Here is a 13,835-nt window from a genome sequence, read left to right as displayed (position 1 = left end):
AGGTCTGTTTTTTGAGGTTTGAATACCTCAAAAGAGTTCAACAGATGGCTACAAAGATGATAAAGGGTCTGCAGCACTTCTCTTACGAAAAAAGGCTGAGAGACCTGGGTCTGATCAGACTTGGAAAAAGAAGACTCAGAGGGGATCTGATCCATGTCTATAAATATCTAAGCAGTAAGAGGCAAAGGGATAAGGCTGGACTCTTACCTGCAGTGTGTGGCAATAGGGCGAGGGGAAACGGCCACAAACTGATGCATAGGAAGTTCTGCACAAACGTGTGTGGGAACTTCTTCCCAGTGCAGTGACGGAGCAGTGGCACAGCTGCACAGAGAGGTGGTGGAGTCTCCTTCTCTGGAGACGTCCCAGACCCGCCTGGACGCCCACCTGTGCAACCTGGGCTAGGGAGCTGCTTTGGCAGGGGGTTGGACTCCATGATCTCTGGAGGACCCTTCCTACCCCTACAATTCTGTGATGATCTCTGTTGCTTTCCATCTCCTTTTTTGTGCAGACAGGCTCTGCCTTGCCCCTCTGTAACGTTCAGTATCTTTGGGTTCAGCTTGCATCTGTCCTGCCCTCAGCACAGTGTCATGCTGTATGACGAGCCAGATAAAAGAAGAAGGAAGACCCTGAAGGAAATTGATTTATAGTGCTCTAAGGCCGGAGCTCTGAATATTAGAGAATGACAACAGAAAAAAGGCCCAGGTGGGCACTGAAATGGGGTAACAGATGTACTTTGCATCTCTGCTGCTGCTGAGAGAGCAAACCCATTTTTCCCACATGCAGATGGGCACTTGAATAACTGGACTGCAGCAGGCCTTGAGGTGGATGCCTCTCCTGTAAAAAAGTTTTGCTTTGTGTAAACGAAGAGGCAGTTGTCATGTGAGAAGAGAGGGCTGCAAAGGCAAGATGTTCATTGCTTCTGCAGACCTACTAGCAGAGTAGGTTGCAGCGGTCAGGCTCTCATGTATGCCCCAATGAATATTGAGTGACTGCGTCAACAAGTTAAGTACTTATTGGCATAACTTCATCCTGAATGTCCCAACTCAATTCTCAGATCACCAACTGAAAACAGTCACTTTCTGTTTCTCCTTTGCCAATGAATATTTAGTGATTTCTAGAAAATGAGTTTCCACATGACAGACCCGGATAATGATCTTCATTGCTCTGGGGCTAGTGATAGCGGTGCTATCTCTGTTTTGCTCAAATCTTTATTCTAAATGGAGTCGAGGGAGATTTTAAGTCAGGCCCACCACATCACAGCACACTATGGTAATCTTCAGGACACTGAGTTCCCTTTTTTCATGAGTCACATGCAGGAGTTAGCTGACATGACTTGGACACCTAAAAGCATGGAGTAGCATGGCTCAAAAGCCTACTTTTTTCTGTTAGGCATTGGGTTTGAGCTCCACTTCCCCTCCTGAGATTTCTTCCTGGCTCATTTAGGCTTTGTGGATCCTGCTCTTCAGTGTCTAAATCTGTAACTTTGAGCCCAGCTCAGAGCTACAGATCATCCCACAAACTGGCAAGGTAATTGAGAGTCAAGGCCTTAATACTATTGTGCCTAAGAAAACTGGATCTCTCCCACAGGTCGTTTTAAACGCATTAAAAAGATAATGACATTCTGTCTAAGCAGTTCTTTTATTTAGTCCATTTGGACAAACAAGATAATCACACATCAACAGCATTTATGGAAATTTGGTAAATATTTAATATTTCTCATCTGTCCCTGGGCAGAATGGTCTCAAATATCACTTATGAGATAGAAATAATTTCTGTAATACAGGAAAGACAACTGTCCCCATATTCTTAGTTACTGCTGAGAACTTGATGCTGCAATAAGGACCTGGGATCCTGATTGGCATTGTAACCTTCATTTACCCACAAAAACATTTTACTCTTTCTGCCCTTCTCTTTGCACAGTTTAAAACAAATATTTATTCTGTAATCAGTGGCTGACTGTGCACTAGTACAGAGAGGTTTTCTGTTAAGTAATGTTTACTCACCCTAAAATACTACATAGTAGTTCAGTCACATAAGAGACATTGCAGAAAGCCATCAACTGCAACCTTGAACTTGTATCTTTATGCTAATGCTTTTATGGTCTGCAGCAAAGCAAGTAATCCTGGAAATGTATATACATGGAAATGTCTCATTTCAGGTGACTATCATAGAACTTTGATCAAAGAGCCTTCTAAGTAACCTAGTAATTAATGTGATAGATTTAAGATAAAGAACTCTGAAGAAAATCCAGTCCATGTTTATTATCTACCAAAAGAAAATAATTCAGCAAATCAAGGAATAGGTTTGCAAGAAACAGATAACTGAGGTTTGGAACTTTCAAAATACCTTGAAGACATCTTCTACGAGTCATTATGATGACATAATCAATTCAAACTCTTCTGAGACATATAACACTCACTCCTCTCTCCACAGAGCTTTAAACTGCTACCTCTCATTCATTTCCACCTTTGGTCTAATTATCCCATCCTACTTTTATCCTTTCTCACATCTCTTTTCTAATATCCTATATATGAAAATCCCTCTTACCCCCATGCATTCTTCAGCACTTTCTTAACCCAAAGATTCTTGCTGACGATGAGCTTCAAAGAATAAAAATAAAAATGATGGTGAAGGAAAGATGTATGTCAAAATACAGCAGGTGCAAACAAGGTTTTGGACAAATAGTGAAGATGCTTAGAGAAGGAAACGAGTGAGTGATGCTGAGCAGTGAAGAAGTACAGCTCATGTATTAATAACTGTATTTTCCATTTTTAACAGCTTTCCTCCATTGAAGGAAGGCTGGATCATGAACCAGATTTTCAGTGCAAGAAAATTAACAGGATATCACTGACTTTCAGCGAATTTTATCAACTATACTTAATGAATTTACTATATCTTGAGAAACACTGAAAGATTATTTCTGGATGTCTGTTGGCATACTTTAAGAGACAAGGATATTTGGTTACAAAGGTACAAATGGAATTGTACCATTCAGTGACGCTGCAGGTCAACAGTGCTGTGACAAGATCTGAGAATTCTGCATCTAACTGAGATAGCCAACGCTGCTAGGCAAACTCTGTAACACACCTTTACTTTATGCATCTTTTCCTTACTTTTTAAAATAAGCTTATTCATTTGTCCTTTACATTTTGTATAAGGAAACATCATTTGCTAGGAACCAGAACATCTATTCAAACTTATTCTGGGCTACGATCTCCTGCCATTGCTAATCTCCAAATACAGATCCTCTGCATAGCACTACAGATGATAATTATTCCTTTAGACCCCCTAGTCATTCAAAATCAAAATACAGTGACTTACCTTTTCGTTGTATTTTCTTGCCTTCTGTCTTCCAGCCCTTTCCCTCCAGCAGAAGAAGCAGCACACGTGACTGTAATGCAGGACTCAAACAGTGCAAGCAAAGATTCTGTCAGATTGTACCTTTTCTGTTGACTTTGACAATATAATGCTTCTTGGTCACAGGGAGGAATTAATGCTGAGAGCTAAGTTCTTCTGCTAGATTTCATGGGGGAAAACATTAGAAACAATTATCTGTGCCAGGATATTCACAAAGTTCAGCTATGCCTTATTCATCTTTCCCTAAATGCGCTTTCTCAAAGTGAGAACAGCAATCACTAAACTAAGCTGCTTCAAGAGTTGCTTCTCTTGCTAACCCCTGTCAGTTGTGGAGAATGTTTTGTTAGATATTACTTTAATGAATGCTACATTTACTTCCCCCATCAGATACACATTGGTGTGGGACTGGATGCAAAGGGAAGCCTAACCTGCACAAATATACCGACAGGAAAGGAATGTTGCACTATAAATCTATGAAGTCAGAAATTGAGTTAGAACTCAGTTTACTTACATATAGAAAAGTTAACAACAGTAGTTAACCAATCCTTGAACAGGGAAAGAAAATAACAAAAAGGCATTTTGAGTATCAGTCTGCTTACTTAATCCAACTTACAGTGACTTGGCAAAGTGAAAGATTTGTCCTCCTTTCCTTCAAACCATACCCCACTTTTGGCAGTTCAATTGTAGGTGATATCCTGGAAGTGCTCAGTTACCAACTACATAGTTTCAGAAACTCACAGGAGAGGAAGAAAAGAGAGACAGGCAAATCAAACAAACAATCCCCAAACCTCACTCATCACAGTTTCAGGAGATTAATGCTGTTGACTTAAGACAGATTTATGGAAAATGTGCAGCACTTCCAGATGATTGCAGCAGTTTCACAGCACCAGGGGAATGAAACAGGCCAGAAAACATCCACGTTTTGCAAATGAAGCAAAAACCGATCTTAACAGGAAAACCTGTTTTTAACTCTGGTCTGCAGCAAGTATGTAGCATAAAGACTCACTGAGAAATATGTGCTCAGAATGTGAACCATGATTTACCTAGACTGAACCCAAATTCCAGCTTTGGCTTTTGGATGGATAATAGAACACAACGTAGCGACTCACCCCAGCATTTTCTCCTGGAAATTACTTTGAAAGAAGATCTATCAGCAATATTTGTTGGGCTGTACTGCAAATGGACTTGGCTTTGGTAACACTGGAGGCTTAGTCCTCTTAATATTTTAGTGCAAATCACATCAACCAAAAAAAATGTGATATGTGAAAAGAAACAATGACAAACTCTTTCCTTACCTTCAAAAGTTTACATGAGGAGAAAAATCACAGTAACTTATGTTTTTCAAACCCTTCAGGTAAAAGTGATACAGAAAATAACTCCGCAGTTAATCATTCTGAATTTTCTTCAGCATGTCCTAGCATTGCAGCAGACTGAAATCAAAAGTCACTTCAACAAAATGCTGATTCAGGCAGCTCCAAAATAAAATCAAGTTACACGAGTTGAAGAACTCTCAGTTAAATAGTAAATCCAATCACTGTTGTATAAATTCCCTTTGAAGTCACCAAGAAAAAAACACTGCAACAAATTAGCCTCATACAAATATGAATTTTATTTACAAATTTCCAAATTCTCAATCAAATCCAACTTTTCAATTTCATGTGTAGCATTTATCCTTTAAAACAAATTAAACATTGTATTCTACTTTACATCTGCATTTGGAGACCATAGGTACATGCTAGTTGGGGCATTTCATGGAACCACTTTAGATCACTTTGTGTGTGTATATAACTAAGGTGTTCTATGAAGACTTTTTCTTCAAAATGTATCTGCCTCAGTGACAAACATTTCCATAACCACTTTCTAATGATAATTAGGAAGGTTTAAAAACCCAGTATTTTATACCAGGACACACCACTCACATATATTTTAGAGTGTGTTATCATATTCATATTGCAAAACTGCCTGCTCTATAAGCAACGCCACTGAAATCAGACTAAAGATTACCCACAGATTTAGATATTATTCAATGTGAATAAAAATGGCCATCGATGACTTTTACTCAGGTATGTGTAACTATGGGCCAATCTGTACCTGAACTGGTACCAGTGTGATGTGATCTGTTCTGAAACTTGAAACCGCGTGGGTTATTATAATAAAATCTTTTACAACTGTATTGCACATAAGTTCCTCAAAAGCACAAATCTACACAGCCGTGTTCTGAGCTCAGAGTTTACCTACTACTCTTGTGAATTAAATCCACCAGATGGTAAAATTGTTCATTTTTTCTCATCCCCGTGACTGTGAATGAAGAGAGGGAGAGGACAGATATATACACTTTCAAATCCATTCGATTATTTGTTTTTTTTTCTGCATGTGATTTGTACTTCAGAGATGAGGATTTTAAAAAAGTAAAATAAAAAGCCAGACGTGGATTTATCTTTAAAAGTACCTCAAAAACATAACAAAAATTCAATTTAATTCTGATACATATTAAAACATTTTAGTCAGTTCTGCCCGACAGCATAACACGACAGAAATGCACAAGACTTTAAACATGCTTTAAAATGACATTCAACAAAGTATTTAAAATTTAATAAATAGCATACAATCACACACAAATACATTTCATACTGGATCTTTAAGCCTACTAAAAACAGACTGGCAAAGAATAAATAAAACAGTAGTTGACATTTTTGTTTTTAAAAGGTGTAGATTCTTGTTGTCAAGCCAGTAGCCACGTATTAACCTGCTTATCACAAAATTGGAAGTTATGAGCTTTTTTCCTTTGATCCGTTTTGCTCCAACATGAAGTATCATTCAAAAAAAAAAACAAAAAAAAAAAACATGGAAAGGGATTTTCTTTTTAAACAACCAGTCTGCAACCAAGTAAACCAGTTTTTAAATACAATGAATAAATAGGGAATTAGTAAAGCAAATTCAATTGCAATAAAAATGCAACACCCCAAGAAAAGAGCCATGGAAATATATAGCCATTGCAATATTAGACAATAATAGTACTTAAAGTGATAGTGCTTGTGCACTAAGCTCATTTAGAGACCTTAATATGATTTTAGTGCAAATCCCTTGAGTCCAAACAAGCTTTATACCCTACAGTATTAGGGAAAGATCTACTACCAGTTGGAACTTACTCTGTAGTGTATTTGTACATATCAGATATTAAAAAAAAGCTAACACACAGTAATATCTTCGGCCCTTTTTTACTTCAAATTAAAAAGACTAGTGACTGGGGGCTTTACATACTATTTGGCTGTATCATATTAGATTGCAGTTTGGGAAAGTCAGTGCTATGGAAAGCTTTTGCCATCAGTTTACCTATTATATCTAGAATTCACGAATCATTGCATTTTGCTCTTCTGAAAGAAAAAGAATGCTCCCGGAGAAATCTTCTCCTCCCTTTAAATAAGTTCACATTGTAATGAAATTGAAGAATACTTAGACAAAATGTTGTATAAACTCAAAGTAAAGTACATATTTTGCATTAACAATCCTTACCAGCATTTAGTATATTAAATTACAAGTATGTTGGCAATAATACAACAGAGTCAATTCCTAAAGGAAAACAATTCTGTACAAATTCACCTGTTAATATGGGGTTAAACAGGCAGCCAAATACGTCTTGAGCGGCCACGTTTCTGTTCTGAACTACAGTACCAGGATAGACTAAATTTGAAGCTAACCCAGATAACTTCAGTTTAAAGAATAATCTCAGGTTATACTGGATACACACATTGTGTATTCAGAGCCATTAAAACGTTCACTCTAACAGTTCCATAAAGTCATCCAGTATAAGAAATGTTTAATCAACCACACAGGCTAAAATAGTTTTAACATAACGTTGTCCTGGACTTTTTAAAACTAAAAACTAGTTTTAACTGTGAAGTACAAAACAATGACAGATATTGCTCCAACTTGTACACAATCTTTCCTAAACAACCCGTACCTAGCAGAGTAATAATGCCTCATCGTCACTAGTTTCGTTTTTCACTGTTGCTTCTAAGCAAGTGTCAGGTATCTGGGCAGTGTGTACGATGCCACAGCTCTCACAGGGGCCATCCCGATTGCATGACCTCACACCATGATGTGTTGCACTGTAAGGCTGTCTAAGCCCTGGTTCTTGATCTGAGCTGAGATCAAGCAGAGGTCTTGAACAGTCATTCATGTCAAAGTCTGATGCTACATCAGAGACCGGAATTAACATTTCAACATCATCATCCTCTTCTCTTCCACTTACCCCATTATCAAGCTGTCTCAAAGGACTTTGGTTCTGATTCACTGAGCTCGATCTCCCTAACGTAAAGCGTACCCAGCGTAAGCCTTGAGTCATGCGACTGAGCGCGCTAGTGAGCTGGTGGCGTGCAGGACTCGTGCCTGGGGGCTCTACGCTCGTCACTTCTCTTCCACTACCCGCGTTACCGCCACTGCCGCTCTGAGCAGAGGAACTCCCGCACGCTCCCACTGTTGCTTCTATTGCTGTTGCGGGTGGGACTTTCTGAGGCAAGGTAGCAGCAACGCCACCAACTGCTCCTGCTGTGTCTCTTCTTTCATTTTCTGTATCTGTATCATCAGATTCAACTGAAAACAGGCTTCTGTGAGCATTACTTCTTTCAGATTCTCTACCAGTACTTTGGCTGGCAACGTCATCTCCATCTGCTGAGACCAATGCCAGTGATCCTGAATGACGTGACCTTGCAAAATTAAAAATTCGATTCCAAATGTTACTTGATCTGCCGGCAATAGGAAGTCTGATGGAGGTAAATCCAAGCTGAGATCGCACTGCCAGTCTCAGGTTTTCCAGAACTGAAGCCTAAATGAGAAGACAAACAACAATGAAGTGCTGACAGAATTCTGGCGCTGTTCTAACAAAAGAATGACGGCACCTACTGTGCCAAGCTAGGTATTATCAGCAAGGTTAAAGGTGAAGTCTTAAGTACTAAAAAATATCGCATCTTTAGTATTAAAGATCTGGTGTGTGTAGCAAAAGGCTATTTTGAAACAAATCAGGTTTGAAAGACTCTTGATTCTCTTGAGGAAAAAAACAACTAGGACCAGGGAAATTAAAAGAAATATGTACAGAAGAAAAAGGGGAATAAAAATAGCAATCAAGTATGTAAGGTTCATTTCTGCCCAAATCAAGGACCTCCAAAAAAAGGCAAGTGAAAGAAGATATGCTGTAACCTTCACACGGAGCGCTGATTACAGAGAAAGCAGAGCCTCGCATTCAGCGCAGATTTCTGCACAGGAAGGTAAGGTAATCACTGTAGCGTTCAGAATACAGTACATTGCAATGTGCCTCCAAAGTTTGGGATTTAAAGAAGAAATTTTCCAGAATCTCCCTAAGGTTTAACAGAGGTGACTATCTGCTACTGTCTAATGTGGGGCTGCCTAACATAGATATTAAATTAAACATCATCTCCAACAGAAACACTTGCAGTTAGCTCTTTCTTCCCCATTCGTGCATAATTAGTTAAATCCAGTTTCAAAATATTTTAAACACTTCAGTTTAATTATGTTTTGGGTTTCAAACCATAAGTTTTCCTATTTTAGTATAAATTTACTAGTCAATCAGCTTCAAACTTTGCAGCTTAGAACCTTGTGTAACTTTTAAACTGCAAGGTTACATAACCATACTAGTTCCTTCGGCTTCGGTCAACAACTTAATTCAAAATTAGACAAAATAGTGCCCCAGATATGTTTGTGTTTCATACATATCAGTATGTGTTTCAGTTTGTTTTACAATGAGCTTCACTTATCCGACGCTATAACCTTCAACTCCTTTCCACAGTCCTTTAGATGTCACGGGGTTCATACAGCACTATCCAAATAATACTTCATGACCTAACTCTTCCCTTTCAAATGATATTTTAATTAAAGCATACAAATACAAGGGCTGCTCAAAAGTAATGCCTCCTATTTTTATTACGTTGGCCCATGGTATCAGATGTTGGTGGTATGGCAGTAGAGGCTGAAACATCCCACCAATACTTGGTTACATGTTGTTGCAGTGTGACGGGTGGCAGCAGAGGGGCAGTCTGACAAAACAGTGTCTGACACGGAAGTGTATATGAAGCAGAGGTGTGGGGAATTGAATTTCTTCATGCAGAAAAAACTGCACCTACTGGCATTCACTGACACTGAACATTTATGAAGACCAACCAGGTGAGCACACGGAGGCAGTGGAGTTTCAGCAGTGGTTACAGTAACATGAAATACAAGCTATATTCCAGACGGCTATGCAGATTTCTGTGGTCATGGCATGCAGACTCTGATTCACTGCTGATGAAACTGCATAGCTAATAGTGATGAATACACTGAAAAATAGTGTTTTGTATCTGAGAATGAGTGTTATTGTGCTCTTGGTAGTTATTGTTGTTTCCATGGAAATAAGTAGGAGGCGTGACTTTTCAAACAAGTTACATATGTTTGCTTAGTAGCTTTACTTTCAAAGGGTATGAGAGTGACTGTTACCAACCCTTAAAAATCCAGCTATGAAAATACAAAGCACTATTTATAGCTCAGAACAACCAAGGCCTCTCTAGCTCAAGACTACTAAGTTGTGGTAAATCTTCACTAAGCATCTTCAGTTCTACACAGACTCATAACTTTAAGATATATTATTCAAAACGAAAGCTGAACACATCCTGATCTAATGGCTGACTCCCTCACAACACTTAATTACATGAGAAATTCAATTTGACCTTTGCAATTCAGAGAATTCAATTTACAATGCCTCTTAAATTTTTATTCTTACCGGTGTTCTCTCTTCTGAAGAACAAATTTCTTTAAACAATGCCATCACGATGATTTAAATAGGAGTAAAAATGGAAACATCTTTACTTTACAAGGAATTTTTCATTATTTTTGAAGGTAACACCCTGCTCCCTACTGTTGCTTATTTTTAAGCTGGTTTCCCAGTATAGCTAGTTAGGTTTTCAAGGCTCCAAGTCTTCTCTGAAGTACTGGTCTTCATACTGGGAATTTACTAACATTCTTTCATTGTTCAAAACTATACACATGCATCAGTACTTTTACGGGAGTATGAAATCACAGTAACACTGAAAGACTAAGAAACCACTGTGTGTAACTCGAGTTATTATGAAAGATTGCTACTCTACACAATTACTTGTGATAGATTATAATCCCCAGTTTGTACCATCTACCCAAGCTGTGGAATAATAGCAAATGTGCTGTAGGGTAATGCAAACTAGCTTTGAAGAAATTGTTAATAAAAATATTCAGGTCACATAGATGGAGTAAGAAGAAAAGTGCATGTGTGAAATGAAGGTAAGTGTAGAAAAGCTAAGAGAATAGCATGTGTCTTCATCAGTTGGAATTCAGTAAAATCATGACACTTTCAGAAGATACCTACATTGTGAAAAGTACTAATTACACAATAGTACAGTCTATAACTGTAATAGAAGACAAAGAAGTCAGTCATGCGATACAAAAACAGAGGACAGGGTAAGGAGGCAAAAAGATAATCATTCTCAGCCTAGAGTTGACAAAAAGCACATAAGAACAGCACATGCTCAACAATCACAATGAACACAATACATGATAAAGACATTCTAAGTGGTGTTCACCACAAATAATCCTTGTAAGAATACTTGGTTTCAAATAATATTCACAAGTAGAAGAACACATGAAAGAATACTTGAAATCTATAGGAAAGTATAATGAAATCAGATATATTCAAAACAGAAAAAAATGCTCCACTTATGGTGTAGTAATGATTCTTCTTACATGCTCACCAACACTAGCTAACAGTAAACTTTACGGTATTAAATGCAAGACGTAACGCAACACCAACCCTAGTAGAGCACTAGACTAAGACTTTCAATTTACAAAAGACTATTGTAACCAAAAACCAGTTTTAAAAGAATATAATAAAGGAGAGAGTTGCTTCATTAAAAATTTAGAAATGCCATAAAGCAAACCACGTGGTACCATACGCTACCATATTATCTTTTCCAATAGCTAATCTTCAGTAGAACAGTACTGGTGTGAAAGGAAGAAAATGAAACATTATGAAGCAAAACAAAGCACATGGAAGCTAAAATAGTGTGATACTGTGTTGTTACATTTTAATGAGTCTGCCTGCTTTTGGAATCTTACCTGGTTTGGTGAACAAACTGGAAAATCTTCAACTGGTGGAATTAAACCCTGGGCAATTAACTGTCCATAAGATGGAGGAGCTTCTCTTCTTAACAGCTCAGCCTCAACCCTTGACAAATGAGTTTCAAATGATCTTTCAAAGAGAAAAGAGATTTCTTACTACATAAAATTATGATGAATATTTAATAACAAAACTACATCTGCCTGTTATAATCCAAATAATAACCTTCAGCAGATGAAATGTTATTATTTTTATTAGTTTGATAGAGAATTAATTGACAAAATATCAATTTAATTTGTTCGAAATATAGCAAATTCCTGCAGTCATTCCTATGGGTCTGTCCAGTTCATAAAAGAACAAAAAACCCCTGCAGCAATAAATTCCTCAAAAGCTTTGGATAATTATAAAAGGCACCATTAGAGATGCTTACAGTACTTTAAAAATAATTGAAGAGTGCATAATTCTGGCATGACAGAGTCTACAATAAAAGAAACATGCTATTAAACACAAACTGAAATATTAATCTGATTCCAGAAAAGCAGCTTCTCTATAGTGTAACACAATCTGAAAGCTTAACTCTAAACAGTTAAGTAATTGGAATAGTTCTGTCCCCTTTCAACTAACCTCTTACAGTTGAAGAAGAACAATATCTCTAACAATAACTGTACGTCCAGAAAAATGTTTCAAATATAACATTAAAAGACACAAAATAGTTTACAAATTTAAGTACTTGAGTCCAGCTGTTCTACTCACCTCCGCTCAAACATCCTGAGCGAGTACAATTTACAAGTACATCCCAGTGCAATGACAAGCAGCAGTCCGCAAATAAGACTCCCAATGACGGCTGCAGTTATTACTCGAGTAGGCACAATGACTGGGCAATTTTCTTCATCGCTGCCATCGCCACAGTCATCTTGAGAATCACAAACCCAGCTCTCAAAAACACAGCGATTATTTTTACAATGAAAATTTCCTGGTTGACAGAAGAAACAATTTTTTTCATCTGAACCATTAGGGCAATGATTCTGGTAGTTGCAGCGGTCTGAACGAGGGTAGCAAACACCATTTCGAGAACACGGAAACTCGTCTCTTTGGCACATGGTGCAGTTGGTTTCATCCCTTCCATTTGGACAGTGCCAGTAGCCATCGCAGCGTTGCTGCTCCGTGTAGCAACCCCAATTTCCACCACACGGAATTTCCCAGGGCAAACAGAAGCCATCTACTTGATAGGTGGCGTTGAAACCTCTTGCAGCATTCACTTTGTCAGCGCAAAAATGCACTCTTATTTGTCCTGAAGATGAAACAACTGTGAGGGGAGCGTGAGAGTCAAATGCTGTTAGCACTCGCAACAGCTTCCGTGGATTCTCCTCTAATCCATCATATATTTTGACATAGTCCCCAAAACCCGTACCGTCAAGTTTAAAATCAGTGAATCGCAAAATTACTTTGCGATGATCACCAGTGTCTATCAGCCAGGTGCAGTTGCTTCCAGGTGGATAGAAGTCAGGATAATTGGGAGAACTGAAAGTACCATAAAAGTATTTCAACCACTGCCCACACGTTGGCACTTCACAGTCTATTTCATCTCCAAGGTCAAGACAATCGATGTTACCGTCACATTTTAAAGATTCTGGAAGGCAAGTGTAAAGCTTGGTGAAGCGAGAAAGACACTGGAAATGATCGTTAGCACAAGGTTGAAAGGAAGGAACTGTTGGAGGATTAGCTTTGGCACAGATTTCTTCATCAGAGTTGTCTCCGCATTCATCCATATTATTACACTTCCAAGATTCTGGAATACACTTTCCATTAGCACAATGAAACTGGTCACAGTCACAATTTGGTTCATCAGATTTTCCTGGGGGAGAGAAATAATAAGCTGTAAAGTATTCTATTTTTACAGTTTAGTACTTTGTATTACTTTATGGTTGCATCAGATATTTCAGAATGACAAAACAACCACTTTAAATCTTTGTTAAGTCATTACAACTTTCAATATGCTTCAAGATAAAGCATCTTTCAAGTCTAAGTTCTGAGCACATCAGCACGCCTCATTCTTAGCTACTTTCAGTCAAATAGCTTTAACCAGGAAAACAATGCTTTTTTAGGCTGACTGAAAAACTTGGCATCTACAGCAGGAAAAAAAAAAGTTAGGAAAAGATTGTTTCTCTCCTCCTTCACTCCAAATACAGAAACATTTTGTCCTGCGGTATCAATTACCTTCCTGTAATTTTCCTTGTAAAAGCAATCAGTTCTTTCTTCTGTTTTCACAGGTTCCTACTTAGGATCTTGCACAAAAGCCTCTCTTGCCATAAATCCTAACAGTTGAAGGATCACCTGTTCCCAC

The 13,835-nt window shown here is 38.1% G+C and overlaps 1 protein-coding gene across 1 annotated transcript in view; it reads right to left on the bottom strand.

Moving 5' to 3' along the window:
* Positions 1–4,942: 4,942 nt before the first annotated feature.
* LRP12 (LDL receptor related protein 12) overlaps positions 4,943–13,835 on the bottom strand; it is a 51,076-nt gene continuing 42,183 nt past the window's right edge. The window contains exons 5-7 of the mRNA XM_065752223.1: positions 12,245–13,346; positions 11,491–11,623; positions 4,943–8,182 (exon numbers count right to left, since the gene is read on the bottom strand). Coding sequence (XP_065608295.1) covers positions 7,319–8,182; positions 11,491–11,623; positions 12,245–13,346 — 2,099 coding nt within the window. The 3' untranslated portion in view covers positions 4,943–7,318. The remainder of the gene's footprint in view (positions 8,183–11,490; positions 11,624–12,244; positions 13,347–13,835) is intronic.

This window comes from Cyrtonyx montezumae, unplaced genomic scaffold (assembly GCF_038088225.1).
Source record: "Cyrtonyx montezumae isolate F1298 unplaced genomic scaffold, pur_monq_1.0 scaffold_8, whole genome shotgun sequence".
Classification (NCBI taxonomy): Eukaryota; Metazoa; Chordata; class Aves; order Galliformes; family Odontophoridae; genus Cyrtonyx; species Cyrtonyx montezumae.
Note: the sequence above shows the minus strand (reverse complement) of the source record. Positions and strands in the feature narration are given on the sequence as shown.